Raw genomic sequence first — 20,978 nt, 5'->3', positions numbered from 1 at the left:
TTAATAGCAATATTTTTCACAGGAACTAATTTTTGTGGAACTAATTTTTGCGTTTTTGGGTCTCTACTGTTGTGTTTAATTGTAGGGGTGGGTGGAATAAGCAGGGGACTTTTTCCCCCATCAGAATTAGTAAAGGCAAAAAGTAGTTGAGCTCCAGCTCCTGGACTAGGGGAGTTGGTACTTTGGGAGAAAATCCATAAAATGGGTAAAGTCAATATTAAGTGATTTTGGGGTGATTTTCCAAAAAAACCCTAGAATGAAGGTTTTCGCTTGGGACTTTTTCAGGAAAATTTCATAAAATTGGGGGGTCATTATAAAATGATTTTGGGGGAATTTTTTCCCCAAAAATTGCAAAGTGACCCCCTTTACAATTAAGCACTAAAGAGTACTGCGAAAATTAGTTCCACGGAATTCAATCTTTATACTAAAAATCCTCAAAAGCCTCTAGAAATATGTAAGAGTTTGAGCAAAAAGTGGGTGGCAACCGTGAAAATCATTTCCGCAAAATGTGCCAAGTAAAACCTCAAAGTGTTTTTGTGTAACAATTATCCGAAATTGAGGTATCAAAATTTGAAATTTTTTAAAATGGGTTATTACAGGACAATAGAAGGATCTCCCACATGCAAAATATTACAAACCATCTGATTATCCCTTTAGTAGTACACTTATTATAGAAAAGACCCTTCCAAATAGGCTAGAATTTTGTCTGCATAGTTATTTCTTCTGACAAAGAGCTATTGCTGGTTTCAATTTTCATGTAGCTGGGAGACCCGACTTCTCTAACTGTGTGGTTTCAAAAAAATATCAAAGTATAGACACGTTATAGTAGCCGGGAATTATACAAGATGCAAGAATCAATCGCAGAATTTGATTGGCTAATATTTTATTGTTATGATTTGATAAACAAAAGTATGACGTCAAACAGCTCTATTGTTTCAAGAAGTGACGCAAGCTTTTAAATTGTTTTGAAAAGATAACGGTTTTTTCTTTTGTGATTTGAAGTTATTTGAATTGAGTCAATAATTCCATACTCTGTATTTCAGTGTCAGTTGTTGGGATTTTGACAGGATAGAAATATTTTGTAACAGATTATGGTCTCCAGACTAATTTTCATGCAATGCTTTAAAATAAGCTAACTTAAAAAAATAATATTCGCGAGCAGATTTTTTCAAAATGCACACACTTGTTATGCTTTTATCAAAGAATTATTGCAATACAGACTGTATTTTTATAAAGTTAATCATAAAGACGTCCAGCCAAACACAGATTCGATCTGTAGCTCTCACTGCACCATATTAAAATTATCCACATCACATCTTGTTAGCTTTTTGAATTATATAATATTAGTGAAAGGGGGACTCGGTCAGAAGGCTGTTTATGCAAACATAGTTCTCAGAGGGTATGGACCCCAGGTTTATTTCACCCCCTATATATACACATCTCCCTTTCTATGATCGAATTCTATCCCCCCCCTTCTTACAGAACATCTGTTTTAAAGGAAACTTGCTTTATACAGCTATACACCACCAAAATTATTATATATGCAGCCATTACAATGAAACTTTGCTAGTTTTACCAACTAAACTTTTGGCATCAATCACATTTATTCTTTTAAACAGGACTGACCATATTTGTATTAATAAGATTGGCCAAAATTCTCAAACTCCCTTTATTATTTTACTTCCATAAATTCTCACCCCACCCCAATTTTTTTGGCAAATCCTGGTAGGTAATTCCTCTTCCCATTGTGCCAAGTCTTGAACTGTTACACCAAAAGTATTAGCCATCTTTAACCATTATGCTGTAGTGTACTGCTGTGCTGTACTGTGCAGCTTGTTTCGAGTTTTTTCAATTTTGTTATCTGTTTATGTTCTGCCATCTTTGCTGTTTTTTTCCCGAAAACTTATTGCATAAATTAATTCTATAAGCACGCATATGTAATTCGACCGAGTTCCTTCTTATTTCAAATTCCTTGCTTTGAGGCGGCTGCTAGGGCAAGGAACGCCAAACCGGGTTCTAGGCCGATTTTTCTACCTTTTCTTTTCTGCTGTACTTAACTGTGTGTAAGGTCAAAAAAACACGAGTTACAATGTTAATGTTAATGTATATATTCTTTAAAGTCGAAAAATGTGTACAAATCTGTACTAGCTTTAAAGCGAATAGAGTTCGACTGCCTATTTTACAAAATAAATCATTCATCATCATCTGTTAATGCCCAATCACTGACGATTTCTTCTGTAGAGCATTTTGGTTTGTAATTTGAAAATATTTTTGTTTGGTTTTGTAATTTTTTAATGAGGCGTAGTTTTGTTCTTGGGCTTCCTCTTACGCACCAGTTGAATCCTTTATTGTTATTGTTTTTGTTGAGTTTCTTTGCTTGTTCGTGCATCTCCTTGATCTTTTTCCGTTCGTTGATTGTGAAATCTTCCGTTATATAAGAAACAAGTTTCTTTTAGCATGTGTAAATTCTTAATGATAAGATCTTTGTCATGTTGACTTTGCAGCGTGACTTTCAGAGGACGGCCATTCTTAGTTTTTCTGTCTCCTAATCTGTTGTGAGTAACATTGATTTCTGGAACATTGATGTCATCTAGGAGTTCTCGGAACCGAAATATGTCATATTTTTTCCCATTTTCTTCTTTTTCCTTATCTGGGCTAGCCTGGGAATCCAAGCTCATAATCTTAGAAAAAACAAAAAATACCTCACCTCACAAAGTTCTAAAATTATAGAGCTTGGTGCAGGTAGATTAGTCTGACACAGAATGTTATAAACAGTCTGTGTGTGAACCCTTGTTGACAGACTTTCTGAACTTTGGAAACCCAGGCAAACACACATAATCAACTTACCATAAAAACTCTTTTACAAGCTCTAAAGACTTTCAAAACTACTAAAAACAAAATCAAAACATCAGCCACGTGTATTTAGACTTCCAGTCAACAGCCATTTTGTTTCTAAATGAATCTATGTTTTTCATTTTCATTTGTTTTCCTTTTTTCTGCAGAGTCAGCTTTTTCCATAAATTATGCGCGCGCATCGAAATTATCAAAATGCGCGCGATAGTACTGCTAAGTAATACGCCAAAAAGCTGGCCAATCAGGCCGAACCTGCATTGCAGGGAAAAATCTCCCTGCAGGCAAGTTACCTGCGCCAAGCGTTAAACCAGCAGCAAAAATATCATAAACTAGACTGTGAAAAAAGTTTAACGCTTGGATTCCCAGGCTATATCTGGGCCTGAATATTCGAGAAACCCGTGAACGATCATATTCAGTTTTCTAGATTCTATGTCTCTCCTTTCACTTTCTTCCTTCCGTTTTTGTTCTTCGGGCAGATTTATATCTTCTTTTTGCTTCTTGGTAATCTCGGTGTATGTTTTCTTTGATGTTTCCGTCATTATTTCTGCTGTGTGCTTTATTTCCTCCTTTATCATGCTTCTTGTCTTTTACTCCATCTCTTGTAGTTTTCCTGCCAGAAAGGTTTTGAGGTCATTTTTGATGGAATCACGGGTTTTTGTGTTGGTGTTGACCTCGTTGTTCAGTTTTTGTATGACGTCGTCTTTCTTTTTAAGTTCATTTTGCATCATTTGTTGAGTGTTTTTTCCCACTTTATTTCTTAGGTTTTTCGTTATTCGTACGCAGTTTGAACATAAGTAATGATCATTGTAGGATGTCACGAATATTTGTAATTGATACAGGGGTAACTGTGTGCACTCATAATGAACTGATCTGTTACATTTTTTGCATGTTAAGCGATCCAGGTCTTCGTTTTCAGTACATCTTGACGGCGTGCAAGCTTTGAAGCTTTATCATTTTGAGTCGAAGTGGATCAAGAGCTTGAAAAAAGAAAATCTTCAAAAAGCCAGACGATTTAGCAACACATTTCGTTTTATAGATGACCTTCTTACCATCAACGATAACAATCTCTTCTTGGAAAATTTTGAGTCAATTTATCCTCCAGAATTAAAATTAAATCTTGAAAGTTCTGGTGATCGAATTACTTTTTTAGACATTGAATTGAGAAACATCAACGGTCGTCTAGATGTTAGACTTTTTGATAAAAGGGACAGTTTTTCCTTTGAGATTGTACGTCTTCCTTTTTGCACTAGTAATTTGCCTTCAACCATGTTTTACTCTTGTTTTGGTGCTGAAATCATCCGGATAGCACGGGTTAGTTCATCTTTGGAAAATTTTAGCTTGGCGGGTAGAGTTTTAATGGACCGTGCTTTGAAACAAGGCGGAAAAGTCTTTCGTTTACAAAAGACATTGAAAAAAATATATGGACGCCAGCAGGTATTCCATCCCCTTGCTAGCAATATAACACTATTCTTAGAAAGTCTTCTCTAGTTTTATTTAATTATCATCATCATCTAAAACATTTATCGGATTTGTCGTTTTATTTTAACATTTTTAGTTTGAAAATTGTGAATGTCTCGTTTGAACTTATTAGAAAGTCTAGTGGTTGGTAGCGCTCCACTTGTTTGCAGGATATGTGAATTAGCAACTCACATTAGTAAAAAATTTGGTTAAAGAAGTTCACGCGTATTGATATAAATTTGTGTGTTTTTTGTTTGAAGTCCTCATTTCCTTCTTCTTTTCCTTTCGTACGGCCACTCGGATACGGCACGCCGAACCGGGCTCTGGGCCAACTTTTCAAACTTTTCGATTATGCGTCTTTCTTTCTAAATCTTTTCTTTTTTAGATTGTGATTGCAACACTTTCTAACCTTTCGTTAGATGACGGGTGACTCTAGAGTAGCAGGGCAAGCTTACTCATGGCCACACCTGATGCCAGACTTTGGTCTTCATCTATCCGCTTTCCATTTATTTCTCAACTTTCTTTAAATTCACTTACCGGTTTTCTCTCCGCTAAATTTGTAGATTTATATTGATTGTTTGTCTATTGTAAGATTGTTTTTTTTTGTGGGTTGTTACTTTTTGGTTCTTTGTTTTTATTTTGTTATTGTTGTTGGTTTTAAGGTTTGTCGCTGTTTTGTTTTGTTGGTTTTCAACTTTTGTCCTTGTTGCGTTAAGTTGGTGAAAATGATTTCTCGCTCTGTTTGAATGTTTTTGATTTTTAGTTTGACACGCGTTTTCTGAATTTTAATTAGCTTTTTCAGATAAAAAGAAAAATGTTATTTTTACTGATTTTTGGTCGAATTTAAATCTGGATCTAAGTGCCCATCTCCATTCCCCCATAAAAAAACGGTCACTTTGAGCCGAATTACAGACGTTATTCTAAAAAGTTACTCTCAGGTGCCAAATAAACGGGGGGGGGTAGTTAAGGTATAAATTTATTTCTTTTTTTATGATTTTTGTTGGCGAAAACGTTTAGAACATCCCACCGTTCTGCTCGCTATAATATAGCAAGTTGAACCTGATTGGTCGAAAAAAGTTTTGAAATATTTGTAATAATTATCGGAGCAGCGAACTCACTCACTAAACAATTATGCGCAATTATCTCATTTACCTGCGGCTTCTTTATCTTAGTAAGAGTAACCACGGTAAAACATATCAAAATCAAAACATTCAAATCAAATATTTGATTCAATAAGTAGACCTTTCTCAAAGCTATTCACAATTACCTGTGTATTATTTAAAGCTTTTGCAATCCTTGTAGTGTTCTTTTCATTCAAATTTCCTCGTAATGATCTTAAAAAACTTAAATATCCACTAAAATGCTCCATTTCAAAATCATAAGTTATGTTTCGACCGATGAGTCCACGGGTATTGATGAAACGGCCCCATATAAGTCGATATGCATCATTTTTATAGCCTAGCTTAATTTGGTAGAAAAGCTTGTTCAATTCATGAGAGTAATGGGCCGTTCCAGTTTTAGTCCATTACCCCCTAGTGGACGACACGGAATTTCCGAAGGCAAATTGCTAGAAAAAACCGCGGAATTTCCGTATCTCCAGAAGTTTTTCACGATGGAAATTCGATACATTCAAACAAAGAGGCTTCGGATTTTCCGAAACCGCGAAGAGTAGTGTCGGCGGAATTCCGAAACCCCCGAGTAGATATCACTCAGTGGAATTCCAATACTTGAATAAATGATGTTCCGTTTCTTTTAAGTCCCGTATAGCGGTAGTACAGTAGAAATAGTTGATTGGCTGACATAACAATTACATTTATCGATCTCTTTAATCTGATTGGTAGATTTGAACATCACAGGTAAATTTGGAATTTCCCTTTAAACGAAATTAAACTGAGGTAAATTTGAAATTTCCCTTTGAACATATATTAAGCATATAATTATATTGTAAGCTTTTTCATGTTTTTTATAAGCATGCAAAGTTTATCAATAGCTATTTTAGCCTCAAATTTTAAACTCAAGTTCTCGGTATCAAAACTTTTATATTTATAGGAAATCGATAGAGCTGATCACAATGGCTTATTTATTTTATGCAATCCTCGTGAGCGCTTCAACAGTTGATGACTATAAATAGCTACTATTTATACCTTCTTGGGCGTTGCTGAAAATATTTTGATTAGTATTTTGTAAGAGTGTTTGGAATTGTTTCAAGCTGTATGTACATTTTTTGGTAGAGGGGGCATTTAGTGTAAGCTATGACTAGTTTAAATAATAAACAAGATTCTTAAAGATGCGACTAAAAATTTCATATGGATAGCAACATATTTCTTGTTGAGGGCCATTCTTTTAATCAAAGAGTTATTGATTTGATTCTTATAGAATAAGTGCTTATGAGAAAAATAACTATGCTCATCTTGTTCGCCATGCGTCGTTTGCCTTCTAAAGAATAATTACCGAAAGGTCTGAAATCCTTCATGTGAGAGTTGATGATCTTTAAATGTAATTGAAAAAGCGGAGCGGTGTAAAACCTACTCTCGGGTACCTAATAAACGGGGGGTGTGGAATAAGCGGGGTGGGTGGAAAAAAATCTCAAAACTTAATAAGCGGGAGAAGGGTTGGAATAAAAATGTCCTGGGTGGAAAATTTTCGAAAAATTAATTAGCGGGGGGGACGCTTATTAGGTACCCGAGAGTATTCGTTATAAAAATCATGTCGAAAATATCGTCTCAAAATGGAAACACCCCTTCTATCCGATATGATTTTTGAATTGAACCAAGGTAATATACCTTTTCGGTAAGTATAGTTCTTATAAAGTAAACATTGGGCCGCACAAAAAAAAAGCTTGTTTAATAAATTAAAAAAAATCATATCGGAATTTTTGATGATAAAAATATGAAAATAAAGGGAAATTGTTACACATTTTTTCAAATCTTTAAGCTTAAAATCCATAAAGGCTTCAAAAATGTTTGAGGTTCTTAAAAAACATGCACATTTTTTTCTTAGTTTTTCCTGATCTTAAAATAGGCTTCAAAATCGCGTTAATTTTCCATTTTATAAGGTGAGGTAGACTGGGAATCCAGTTGTTTATAAAGTTTTTTTTGAAAGCGGGAAATTTTTATTTCGGGATATGGTTATATTGATGCTCCTGTCAAGTTTTCTACTTCCTACTTTCTACTGAATTAAGTCGTCTAGCATGCTAGACTAAAGGTGAGGAGAAAAATATGGGGGGGAGTCACACTGGAAAATTAAAGCATGCTTTATTTCGTTGTCATAGAAACAAGTGATTAAAGCAGAAAATTTATATGTGACCGCTTCATGCTTTGTTTATTTCTTTTGAATTTCTTCCCCTCTTGCTTTAAAAATTATAGCGCAGTTTTGACCCCACTTTAATTTTACTTTAGCTGCTTGTAGAGAGTTTTTATAATAGGTCCATTGTTTGTTGTGTAAATAAAAATTTGGATTTTCTCCGCACTTGCAGTATGGAAAAAAAATCAACAAAAATATTTTTCTTTCCCCCCCATTACGAAAATTTTAAATAGACGCTCTATTTATTCCAAATCCCTTTTATGTTGCCGCCTTCTGCTTTAATTTGACATCAAAAAAAAAATTCCATTATTTTTATGAAATTGTTCTTATAAAAGCAAAAAAGAGTAATTTACAACGTGAAGAAAATTTTATAAAAAGAAAAAGGCTTTGTTTGCACAAGATCAAAAATATTGTTCAATAATTTATCTACGTCACACTTCCATTATTCTCTTGAATACGTAACCAGCTGATCAGTTTCGATTTCTGCTTTTGTATACACGTATATTCTCATAAAAAACTATTACTAATTTTTTGTTTGGCTTGATGGTTGGTTGAGTTGGAAAGAATTTTTGGAACAGGAAGATTGATAACTAAGTCAGTAATCAAAGCTTAGGGAGTGTAGCGAGCCAAATGCGTGTAGGAAAAGGAGATCTGCAAAGCATACGAGTTTCTGGTTTGTACCTTGATTCCCACCGGAGGGCACTAACCTTGTCGACCGACGGGAACGTTCCGCTGGAGTTTGAAAAATGAACCCTGTCAGATACTAATTTATGACAAAATCCATACCCTAATAGACGAAATTTGGGCGAAATTTCGAAATTTGGACCCTGTCAGGTGCCAAATCTGAAAAATTTTTCAAGGTCAAACCTAAGAAGTGCCAAAATTGACAAAAAGTCGACCCTGTCAGATACACTTTTTGAAATTTAGCGATTTTGCGACCCTGTCAGAGATTTTCAGAGCCTGAAAAAGGGACCCTGACCAGCGGCACGCCCCCGTACCCTATTTTGCATGAGTGCCTCCCCCGGGCTTAATTCTTGAAAAAAGATTTTCTCTGTTCTAATATCGACCTTTCTTGTAGTTTTTTCGAGTTTTTTCAGTTTCTTTTTTTCATTTTTGTAATTTCCTTTTTTATCCAATAGAGTTTTATCAAGTCATATTTTATATCCTGAAGTTTTTGGACCAGAGACATTTTTTAAAAAGATTTCAACGAATTATAGTGCGTTCACTCTAACTTGGATAATGCCTTTTTTACAAACACTCAATTTCGTTGAAAGAAAAGAATTCCACTTGAAATTCATTAAGGGCCCATTAACGATTATCCAAGTTAGAGTGAACGCACTATATAATCATTCTCAAAAAGCAATATCATTGGCGCATTTTTGGACCTTTGGAGGGATTTTCATCCATTATTTTACCTAAAGTATCGCTCATTTTTATGTATGGAATGATAATATCCTATCGGTAAAAAAAAGTCGGCAAAAAATGATGAAGAAAGGATTGATTATCTATGAGACTTTTTACTGATCCTTTCATATATCGCGCAGAAATTCTTTTCTTACGATCATTTTTTACCACCGATTAATTTTTACTAACATACCAAACGGTTTTAGATTAAGGCCACAGTTTGCTGAAAAAGTTGCTAGTGGCCCCGCCTCAAACAGCCTCAAATGACGAAAAGGAAACGTACACAAATCGGATTCTGAAAGAAAAATAGTTTTAAAAATTCATCTTGTGCTAGACTTCTGAAACTTTAATACATGTCAATGACTTCGTTTAAAACCTGAACAAGTGACGGTACATGCGCATTCGGGGGTACTAGAGTTGCGAGCTGACGGGTATGTGCTGCCCCACTTTACACCTTTAGCGGGACTAAAAAGGAGGAAAACAGGAAAATTTTGTAAATAAAAAAACAACTTAAAGAACAAAAAAATTCAAATTTGACCAAATTTGATCTTTCAAGGATCAAAAAATTATTCCATTTCTCCGCGGCAGTAACTACACTATAAAATTATAAAAATTTGGACCACCACCATATGGTAGTGTGTGTTACATAGGTACTGGACCCCCATGGATGAGCTTTCATGATTGTTAATTTTTCACGAATAAGAAAAAATCCTCAATTGATTCTTGAAATTAACTTTCAAGGACTGGAAAAATGAAAGGGTGATTTTTACTTCGACCCCTGTGTTACTAAAAATAGCTAAACAGGGGTTCTGTTTTTTTCTCTGGTGCTTTCGATGTGAAAAATTTAAAACTTTATTAAAAAGTGAAAGGCATTCGTCAACATATGTTAGTTTATCTTTTGTTTTGCTTGAAACTGCCAGAAGCTGCGTAGCTAGGCTGGAGCTTGATACGAGAAAATTATTTGAGACTCTTGAAAACTAAGAGTAAGAGAGTAATGGATCTTTTCAGACTGTAAACTAAACAGCAGAGTGTTTTATTGATAGTATTATAATAAACCGCGTCTTTTTGCTAGGCACAGCAAAGTTCATTATCTCAACAATATGGCTTGAAATCAATACAGTATACAGTGGCGACACAAGTAAAAGTAACTGAAAGACGGAACATTTCTTTTTCAATTCTACGCATTCTTTTATTATCAATCATTTTTATAAAAGGTCATTGCTTTCATCAAATCTCTGCTTTTGAATAGAATTTTTTCTTCTCTGTTTGAAATCACACAGGAGAATTCATTATTTCTATAGGGTACCAGTAAAAGTAAATAACTACCCTTTTTTTCTCTTTTGTGTTTAGCGATGAGTGGAGAGTTTGAAATGGAGAGAAGTGGGTGTGTTATATGATTTTGAATATATTCCTTTCTTTTTTTTTTGTAAGAACCGGTAAACTTTTGTTGAGACTCAACTGTTCTAATTTTTCTGCACTTTAAGCCCCATATTTTTTATCCTGTTCGTAATTTCAAGGCAGTTTTCAGGGTTTATCTTGTTTTATCACTAATTTGAAACTTAAAACTTCAATTTGCTTAAAATTCAGCATATGAAGGCTGAGGATTGTTCTTACATATTTTTGAGCCTCATTGTTCTTACAAAATTGTTCCTAAGAAACAGAGTGTAGTTGCAAGGAAAAACTGATGAAAAATCGTCTCATTTAAAACGATTTCATTCAAATGAGCAGGATATGAGCTTACTTAAGGAGTGGGGACACGAGAAGTTGGTTTTTGCGTTTGTGCAATACAACATGCTCCATCCCACCAACACAAGAAAAAAATGCATGTCCCATGGTTTTAATTTTTGTTTCATGAGACAAAAAGTGAGGGAAATACCCAAAAGACACGCTAATTTTGTCCCTAATCAATTTTGCTCCATTGTCCCAGGGACAAAAATGAGAGAAATTTTGTCCCACATGTTGCATTGCATCAACGTGAAAAAAACTTCTCGTGTCCCCACTCCTTTACTCAGGTTACTTCTGTTGTACCAAAGAAGTTCAATTTTTCAAAAAAGAAAATGCAATGTGGAGTGAAAATTCGAATACCCTTTCCCGGAAAAAATTCGTTTCGTGGCTCAAAGAAAAAATTAAAATCCTCGACAAAAGATTAATAGAAAATAAATTCTCGCAAAACATTTTCAAGCAAAGCATCAATCAGTACACATTTTTTCTGTATAACTATGAGCAACCGAGTTGCCAAGAGGCCACAAAAAGGCCAACAAAATAAGGAACTTGCTTAGCAACCTTTAGCCTACCTTAAGGCCTCATAACTTAGTAACTTTTTTACTCATCTCAGTTGAAAATAATAAAATAATATTAGTGCGGTCAGACTAGAAAGTTTTAAGTACTGTATCATGACTTATTTAGAACAATAGATTTCACATAAAATATTTTCTATAAAATGTAAAAGAGAAATTTCTCTTTAGAAGTAGGTACTACGGGAATTTTCCTTCTGTAAACAATCAAATAAAAGATCTTTCATAATTAACAGTTGTTTACTTCGTACGTTACGGTCCGCGAAAAGTATTGTTGGATATTGCTGTGTTTGTCTAGTTAAAGAAATTTCTAAGAAATCAGAGTCATTACTTAATTGTCAATAAAAAAGTTTGAGCCATCTTTGAAAAACGTGAAAAAATGTCCAAAATGTCCTCCTCTGATTTCATCAAACACAAGTCAAGAAAAGACACACCTCTCACTTATAGAGGCCCTTCCCCGCCAGCGGCGTACGTCATGGTGTGATTTTTTGTGCGCGATGGGGGGATGTGTGAGGGGAAACAATTGTATTTTTTTCCTTTTTTACAAAGTTATCATAGACTTTACAAGTCTACAAAACGAAAGTCTGAAGTTTGAAGAGTCAAAAATATTTTGTGTGATGCGTGATAGGAGAAAAAAATTGGCGTGAATGTTTGACTAGAGAAAAAATTTGGTGTGATGCGATACCCCAAAAAGGGAGGCTCCCTTTTACACAGATAAGTTTGTGATTGTTTGCAAAACGGGAGTTGAGGAAAATCATGAGTCATGACTAAACGGATTAAGTCATTCCTCTGAGCATGACTTATTTTTAAGAAAAATTAATTACAGTTCTTCTGTTTCAGATGTGCGCCTCTATTGAAAGTCTATCGAAGCATAACGCTTATCTTATGACTAAACTTTAATAAATCTTATACTTTAGGAACAATAGAACTTATACACATTTTTTATAAGAACGTCGAAAATTTTGAAGCCTTCGGATGTTCTTAGCTTTTTGAGTTTTAAGCCTAAAATGTTCTTAAATGTTCTTAATATTTTAACCTCGAAGAATAATGTTGTTATATACTTTGTTCTTATAAAAGGAAAACGTGTAGGTGAATTATCATTATTATTAACGAATGTTTTTTCAGGATAATACTTTCAGTTCTAAAAATGTACAATATTTACATAAATATATACAATAACACTGTTTTCCGTTGTAGTCCTGATAATATAATAACTAGAATAACTAGTTTCTCTTTCCGCGGCTTTCATATAATGCGTGATAACATGTGATAGTGTGTGACAGACAGCCTGTCTGGAACACACTATCACAAAAATATTTCTTATCTCATAGTGGAAACGTAAAAAAGAGTTTTTATCACGCACTATCACACTGTGACAACGTGTGATAGTGTGTACTTGGAATTTCAATCCAAGAACACAAAAATTTTGTGAGATAACGTATGACAAGAAAGTTCAAAAGGGGCCCCGACACACCTGGTGAATTCTACGTCACATCTCTTTGTTAAAAATATAAATAGAAAGCAATTTCAATGGTTTGCCATCACAAATTTTCCCTCTTTCTACGAGCGAATATGAAAGATGCGTTCCCATTAAACAAAATTTTATCTCAAGTTTCTTGTCAGACACTGTCACACACTATCACATATTATCACATAGCCTAGGAATCCAAGCTCGGTAAAATCTGAAATTCAGAGCTTGGTGTACCTAGAAGTCTATAAACCCAGGGTCGACGAATCTTTAGCTACGCGCAATCATTGTTGTGACATAGTGCGCATGTGTTGTATTCAAAATTTTGAATGCAAATCGAGTTAGGTAAACCAAGCGGTGAACACATAAACATCAAAATCAAAAAAAGGTTCACTGGTTGGATATCCAGGCTATTATCACACAGTGGGAACCACGCTTAACGGTTTTTATTTTTTAGTGAAAATAAATATCAATCCATTAACAAAAATCATGGACCTTGTAGATCTTGTAGTAATGTTAGATGATTTAGTTATTGGCATTCTGATTGGTTGCGAGAATGATCTTCCACTCCATAAACTTAGAGAAAGAGTTTCAAGAGAGCTTGAAACGAAAAAAAGCTTTTTTTTCGTCTATAACGAAATTAGTCTGTCACATAGCCAAGAAAGACTCCTTACCACAAAAAAATTAGTGCAAAAGAAAAAAGATCGATGTTTTATCCTTCTTAAAAACAGCGAAACAACCGTACAAGAAACGTTTTCATCTCCAAGAACAGTACATAATTCGTTTTCATCTTCAACAAGAGTGCAAGATTCGTTTTCGGCTCCAAGAACAGCAGATGATTCGTTTTCGTCTCCAAGAACAGCAGATGATTCGTTCTCATCTCCAAGAACAGTACAAGAAACGTTTTCGTCTCCAAGAACAGCAGATGATTCGTTTTCGTCTCCAAGAACAGCAGATGATTCGTTCTCATCTCCAAGAACAGTACAAGAAACGTTTTCGTCTCCAAGAACAGCAGATGATTCGTTTTCGTCTCCAAGAACAGCAGATGATTCGTTCTCATCTCCAAGAACAGTACAAGAAACGTTTTCGTCTCCAAGAACAGCAGATGATTCGTTTTCGTCTCCAAGAACAGCAGATGATTCGTTCTCATCTCCAAGAACAGTACAAGAAACATTTTCGTCTCCAAGAACAGTACAAGAAACGTTTTCGTCTCCAAGAACAGTACAAGAAACATTTTCGTCTCCAAGAACAGCAGATGAATCGTTCAATGACATTTCAATGACAATTTCTGACAGTATTCCTATAACTGAGACACCAAAGCTTAAGGCAAAACGATCCAAAGTTAGTGATTGGTTGTTAAACACTCGCGTAAAAAGTCCTGATTATTGTACAATCAAAGCCATCAAACGCATGAATACGGATATCCCGACACTGCGACCAGGAGAGAAAAAAAGAAGAGAGTTCTTAAACAGAAAAACCGAGGAGATTGCGAGAAATAACCCAACCAAACGTAAAAGTGACATAAAAAAAATGGCTGAACAAGCTTGGTTGGTCAAGAAAGCCGACAGTTGCGAGATAGAGTTTGGAGCGATAACGGCAAAGATTGTCGCGGAAGCAAAGAAAAAGGGAAAGGTGTCATTGAAGAAAGAAACAATTTCAAATACTCTCAAAAGAATCCAGAAGTACAAGAGTAATCTAGCAGCTGAAGATAACACCGATGTTGACCAAAAATTTCACAGTTCACAGTTAAAAAAAGCAATGGATTGTTTAGGAAACACAACCACTTTAAAGAAGAGTGAAATTGATAAAATATTATCTGCCGAAAATGACAACGAAGTGATCGAATTGTAATACAAAGATCGTTGATTAGATTTTCATCCGCAATTCATCTGGCGAATTCATTGCATTTTATCTTACTTTTTCTTTTGTTATAAATTTGAATAGAGAAAAAGTTAGGGGGTTGCTATCTCAAAATTTCCCTGTCTCTATTAGAGGAAACAACAGGTGTGGTTTTAGTTCACATTTTCTTTTATAAGCAACTCTGAGTTCAGGTTGAGTTCATAGTTTCTGACTAAAAGTTGCTTATAAATTTTGAAGGAAAAACGCTTTTAGCACCTTCCAAAATTTTGGGTTTTAATCCTATTCTACTAAAAAACCTCAAATTTAGCATTGAAATATTTTGATTCCAGATACTTCCTGAAAATATCCCACTCATTCAGAAATATTTATTTGCATTCTTTTACCATTTCTGTTATCAGAAGTTTTTTCGAAAGGAGAAAATTTAGTTATTTCTTTTGTTGCATTTTAGGGTTAGAAACGAAACCCCTGTGCATGGGAGTTTCTAAACATCAACCAAAAATGGCGACCAGATAAATCTGGGTTTTTCCTCGTTCTCCGCTGTAGATTCTCTTAATTCTCATCATTTATTTATATCGAAATGCGTGTATTGAGATTTAAGTTCAGCCCTGTCTCAGCTAGTCTTAGAGTCACGCGTGCGTGGAAATGTTTAAAACTGCTATTTCAAAGCTCTTGGAGCTTTATGAGGGTATTCAACTATATTCTTTGGTATTATTATGGTTGTGGTCTCCATTCCTGGTCGTTGATTAGAGAATCTCTCCCTGTGCATGCTTTTCATTTATTGTTGTCATTTTCATAAGTTGCAAGTCTATTTATTGTATTTTTGTTAGTTATCTTACGTTTTATATTCTTCACTTTCGTCGCATTTATTTACTTTTGTGTTTATTCTAAAATAAAATGAAATTCAAATATCGACTCCTTTATACTCTAAGGTGGTTTCGACTATCAAGGATGGTTTGAATAAAAGAGGAGGGGGGTCCGAGTTTTGTTTCAATTACTCCCATGCTTATTTAACTGTGTGAAAGAAGACTTTTTCTTAAATCTGCGCCAGGTTTGATTGACGTCAAACATTACCTTATTGGCGAATTTGGCGAATTGCCTGAAAAATTCACCAAATCCGCCAAAATTTCTTCCCGCCGAATTTGGATTTATAGGTCATTTCGCCAAAATTAATTCTCGCCAAATTTAACTTTTTTTTCACACTAGCCTCTATAGAGCTATTTCTCCCAAAAATCCCTTTTTTCATCCTTTTTCCACTAAAATATTCACCGAAAAATGGGTTGTTGGCCAATTTCAATTCTCGCTAGAAATTTTACTAAATCACCAATATGAATAAATTACGCCAAGTTGCACCAAAATTGGTGAATAGGCTAATTTGCCTAAATTCCTTCTCTTTTTTAAGGTCTATAATAACGGGGGTCCATTTTTTTTTAAATTAATAAGCGGGTAGGGGCATGTCATTGGGAGCTGAGAGTACAAGTGACTTTCTTTGCTGATCACCTTCAAACTTCTGTTCTCAACATACCAGGTCGTAAAATAACGTCTCCGTGTTTCATTAATTTCTTTTTTTATTTCAATAGATGATTAAACTAATTATCAAATACAACGAAGAAACAATCTATGAAGACTATTTACCGGCTGAATATCCACGTTTTAACACACTGATGCAGACAAGAGAATCAATCAAAGAAAATTTTGAAAATATTGATGAAGGTTTTGCATTTTTGTACAAATCTTATAAATTAACATCAACTCAGGAATGCAGTCTAACCTTATCCAAAGTAATCGTTGATGATGCATTATACATAGTTTTGTCGAATCGTCAAGTCTACATTTCATTATTAAATACAGAAACGCCTGAGAGAGATTGTTTGGGAAAATATTTCTTAGATGTAAATGATTTACTTTACAAGGTAAAGGATATATTGCAAGAAAGATACAACATAAAGATCAAATATTTCTTAAAACATAAAGTTCCATTGTCTTCAGCTCAAGAAAAGTTGTACAAAATTTTCGAAGTAGTGGAGGAAAATCTTTTGTCAGTATCTGCTATATCGTCTTGTAACACTCAAGCAGATAAAAATCTAGAGATACATAATGCTATTGTGATATCTGACGAAGATAATGAGGATTATGACAATGACAATTCTGGCAACAAGGAAAAAAAGAGTAAAATCAAATATTTCTCGGAGGAAGAAATAAAGAATTCTGTCGGTTTGGAAAAAGATAGGATGATATTTTCAAACAATTTTATTAGGCATAATATGGAATTTTTGCTGATTAAGGAGCGTACGTCGAATTACACAACTGTTAAAGGCATCATTGATACTGCCTGGTGCTTCACTAAAACCCAGTTACTGATGGAAAAGGTCAATTCAAATCCAACGATCTTGAAAAATGCATCTTGTTGGATAGATAAGATTGATAGAGTTCGATTCGGCCTTAATAAATCTTATGAAAAGTTACGTAGGCATAAAGAAAGCGAAAACAAGGATAACGTGAAAGAGCTTGAAAAAGAGATACATTCAAATATCAGTGAAATTAAAAGGTATCATTCGAATATTGAGAAAATAATTTCATATTCGAAAATGAAGTCTGAAGAAAGACAAAAAACTTTTCCAACATACCAGAAGCTGGAAGAGAAGGAAACAAAATCTCTTGTGGATCAGCTGAAATCAGAATTAACCATCCGAGAAAATGATGCAACTGAGTGTGATAACAACAAATCGGACAGTGAGGAGTATGTAGATTTTGAAAAGATAACCTTTAAAGATGGAAAAGCCATTTATTGAAAATAGATTCACTAAATCCATGACTGATTAAAGTAGGGTTTACACTCGTGGAGAAATTTGCTTAGCGATTCTTTTTTTTCAATAACCATAGTATTATACCACTGATACTCATTTAAATATTTGTCGTGGTTACACTACATTAATTTCTTTAAAATTGCATGAAATTTTTTAATCAAGTCATTATGATTAACAAATTTAGTTAAAAAAGGTTTTTTTGCAGCTAATTTATAAATTTCCTAGTTGCCTATTACACTGGCCTTTCTCTTTTTTCAGTCACCTTTTCTCTACCATTCTCCCCTTTTCATTCATTGTCGAAAAATGTACAGAAAAATTTATGTCGGTACCTTTGATATACAGAGAGAGATATAATAAAGTCATATGCACTGAAGAAAATACAAACTAGCAGCTAACCATAACAATCTGTAACTACACGTTTTTTTTTATAAGGAACCTTAACTTTGCTCTGAGTCTGGAGTTCCTTATTTTTACAGAGAATTTCAGCCTCAAAGTTCCTTATCGAGTTCCTTATTTACATAGGAAATTTTGAACTATTGCCCCTTGGAAGATCAAAATTTGGTCAAATTAGTCCCAATAAGGTACATTTTTTTCAAATCCACTTATTCTCAGCCTGAGCAGTTCCTTAACAATTCCTTATTTTTTGGACCATTTTCAGCCTCGAGTTCCTTATAAACGTGTTCCTTGTGAAAAGAAAAACGTGTAAAAGTCCAAGTACATCATGGAAGAAAAACAAAAAATAAAAACTAACAATAACAATAGAACAGAATAAATTACAAAAGGAATGCACAAGACACAAAAGGAAGTAATAAGTCTGAGATCAGGTGCGGTACCTCGAGTAAGCATCTCCTGCCACTCTAGAGTCACCCGTCAGCTTATCAGGAAGAAAGAAAATAAGACATAGGCACAAAGTCTGACCATACAGTTAAGTACAGCAGAAAAGAAAAGTTTGAAAAGTCGGCCTAGAACCCGGTTAGGCGTCCCGTACCCGAGCGGCCACCTCAAGAGAAGAGGGAGAAGAAATGACATAAAAAATTCAATAACAAAAATTCTTGCAAAACTTAACCAAAAAAAATGGTAAAGAGTCACAAGAAATAATTTACTTTTCAGAAATTTATACGTCTTTGTCCTCTTTAAATGACACCTATTACGCTTGAAATTTTAAAGAAATTAATGTAGTGTAACCACGTAAAGATGAACTTTCTCATATCGAGTTGCACCTATGTTTAGTTACAGTTACCTTTTGGCTATAAATGATAACCTTTCTTTTATAAGAATCATTTTTTGCTAAGCTTGACTGTTTTTGTTTTCTTGTTACTTCAGTGGCTTTGAATTGTTTATCCTTTTTGGGAAAAATTAATTAGGATTCTTTAGCTCGAACTTTCTCAAACCTACTCAAACAGGGAAAAATTCGAGTGAACAAATTACGCGTTTTTAAGCATAACGCTTATTCTGGCCTCCCTGCCAGAACGCCACTGGAACTTACTCAAACTTTTGAATTCTAGTACGGTAAAAATTCTAGTAGTTTGAGTAAGTTTGGAAAAATTGCAAGAAATTTGAATAACGAAATTAGTGGAACTTTACTTGTTCGAGTAGTAGTTCGATACTCGAACTGTTCGATTAGGAGTCTTTATGGCCTATTTTTAGTATAGTACTTTGGCCTGTAATTTAGTTAAAATTCAGCAATGATTATTAATAGTTATTGATGTACGTACCATAAAAATGATCTTTATTTCTTTTTTATTTCAGTTAAAAGTATAGAAATGTAAAAACAAGAGTGAAATTTAATGGCTGATCAATTTTCCCTTCCTTTTCCGGAGCTATCCGATGATTTTTTCTACAATAGAGGAAGACTTGCTACAACAAACAAGAAAAGGGATGATGTGCGCCTCACGAGAGAAACAGTCACAGAAAACAATTGTCAGATTGCACAATTTCCAAATGATGAACATTTAGATAAATCTTCTTCCTTTGAAAACGCCCTTACCCACTTAAAAGACAAACTCAGATCTGTAACACAGGACACTAAAAAAGCCTCCATTAAAGGGTGTATTACAGTCTTGGAACATATGCAGGAAACGAGTCCTGTTTTAGCTTTTGGAGAGTTTACAAAAGTCTATCAGGATACTGTTGGAAATTGTTTAAAAAAAGAGGTGAGCCAAACGAGAATGGCCCCAATCGAGCTCCAAGAACGTTTTAACGATGACCAAATCTGTTTGACATTGTTCTATATGTATGGAAAAGCTTTCGCAGTCTTTCCAAAATCAAAATCTGTCAGTGGTATTATCCAACAAGTCGAGCAAATGCTTCCTAGTGATGTCTTGGTGAATCAAAGCTTGGAAGCTAAAATTGGTGATGTTTTCAATTCAGCTTTGGAGATGTTAACATCAAAAGTTGACCGTGATATTGTAAAATCCTTATTCGCAACCGCTACAAGTGCAAAATTTACTGCAAAGCTACAAGGTATTTATAAATTAAACTGAAGTTTAGTGTATTAAAGTCGTTTAACGTTTATATGTACTGGGAAGTTTTTTTCCACAGACCCGATATTATCATCATAGTCCGCGTAAAAGAGGTTTTCACAAAGGATATCTGTCAGTTCTATCCGTGAGCCAGCATTATGACGTCATTCGATGTCCTTATTCCAAGAAATTATTATTTCTTTACTCTCAGGTGCCTAATAAACGGGGGTATGAAAAGAGTTTCAAATTTATTAAACAGGGAGACCTAATTGCCGGGGGTTGGAAATTGTACGTCTGAAAACCCTCAAATATAGATATAGGCTAAAATCAGGCTATTTAGAGCAAAATAAAAGACTCTCACTTTGTCAGCTGAAAATATTTTTAAAAATTGATGAACGGAAGAGGCTTAATCAGGTCCGGGGGTTAGAAAAAGCCAAAAAATTAACAAACGGGGATCATATGCGAGGGTATTCTAGTTGTTAACAGGTCAGTGCTTTTATACGGCTCGGTTTTGGCAAAAAATTGAGAACAATCTGAGCCTCAGATTTCTGAAATGTATAAGAATGTGTTGATTTTAAGGCCCTTCTTAAGACCTTTACTGGAGAAAGTATAAGTCTATTTTGACAGTCAGGAATGATATGACATGTTTGGGACAGCAACTCTTGTCAAACCGAATTCTAACTGCTCGCAAGAAGAAAATGTATCTGTTAGATAATGAAAATCGTGGACGCGAACTAAAAGTCGACCAATTTCCTGAATTGACATCGATTCTCGAGACTTTCTTCGAGGAAGGAGGAATGGAAGCACACCCACGGCTTACAACGACTACACTGTTCCGGCATGAACAAAACAATATGTTTATGCGGCAGGCAAGAGAACGTATCATGATGCATGCCCCTGACCAGTTCAAAATAAGCCTTTCTTCTTGTTTTAATTATACAATGAATTATCGTGAAAACAGCCGCGCCGCAATCCAACATCATCACGGTAGAGGGATAAATGCTGATATATCATTAAAGAGAGCCCCGCGTGCTACTTCAAAGAAGGTATCTTGCTTTTGCTAGCTATTTTC

The 20,978-nt window shown here is 34.6% G+C and overlaps 1 protein-coding gene across 1 annotated transcript; it reads right to left on the bottom strand.

Annotated features, from left to right (window-relative positions):
- Positions 1–13,309: 13,309 nt before the first annotated feature.
- LOC136807876 (uncharacterized protein in mobD 3'region-like) lies at positions 13,310–14,054 on the bottom strand. Its single transcript, XM_067064495.1, has 2 exons — positions 13,526–14,054; positions 13,310–13,356 (listed from the first exon to the last, which is right to left on the bottom strand). The coding sequence occupies exons 1-2, from the start codon at positions 14,052–14,054 to the stop codon at positions 13,310–13,312; spliced, it is 576 nt and encodes a 191-aa protein (XP_066920596.1).
- Between the last annotated feature and the right edge of the window lie 6,924 nt (positions 14,055–20,978).

The sequence above is a fragment of the Clytia hemisphaerica genome, unplaced genomic scaffold, assembly GCF_902728285.1.
Source record: "Clytia hemisphaerica strain Z4C2 unplaced genomic scaffold, Clytia hemisphaerica genome assembly, whole genome shotgun sequence".
Taxonomy (NCBI): Eukaryota; Metazoa; Cnidaria; class Hydrozoa; order Leptothecata; family Clytiidae; genus Clytia; species Clytia hemisphaerica.
This window is presented reverse-complemented; position numbering and strand designations above follow the sequence as displayed.

Coding starts and splice junctions, on each gene's coding strand:
- LOC136807876 (XM_067064495.1), bottom strand. CDS start 14,054: ATGTCATTGAACGATTCATCTGCTGTTCTTGGAGACGAAAATGTTTCT. Junction 13,357..13,525: donor TGGAGATGAAAACGTTTCTT/GTACGGTTGTTT, acceptor TCTTTCTCTAAG/TTTATGGAGTGGAAGATCAT.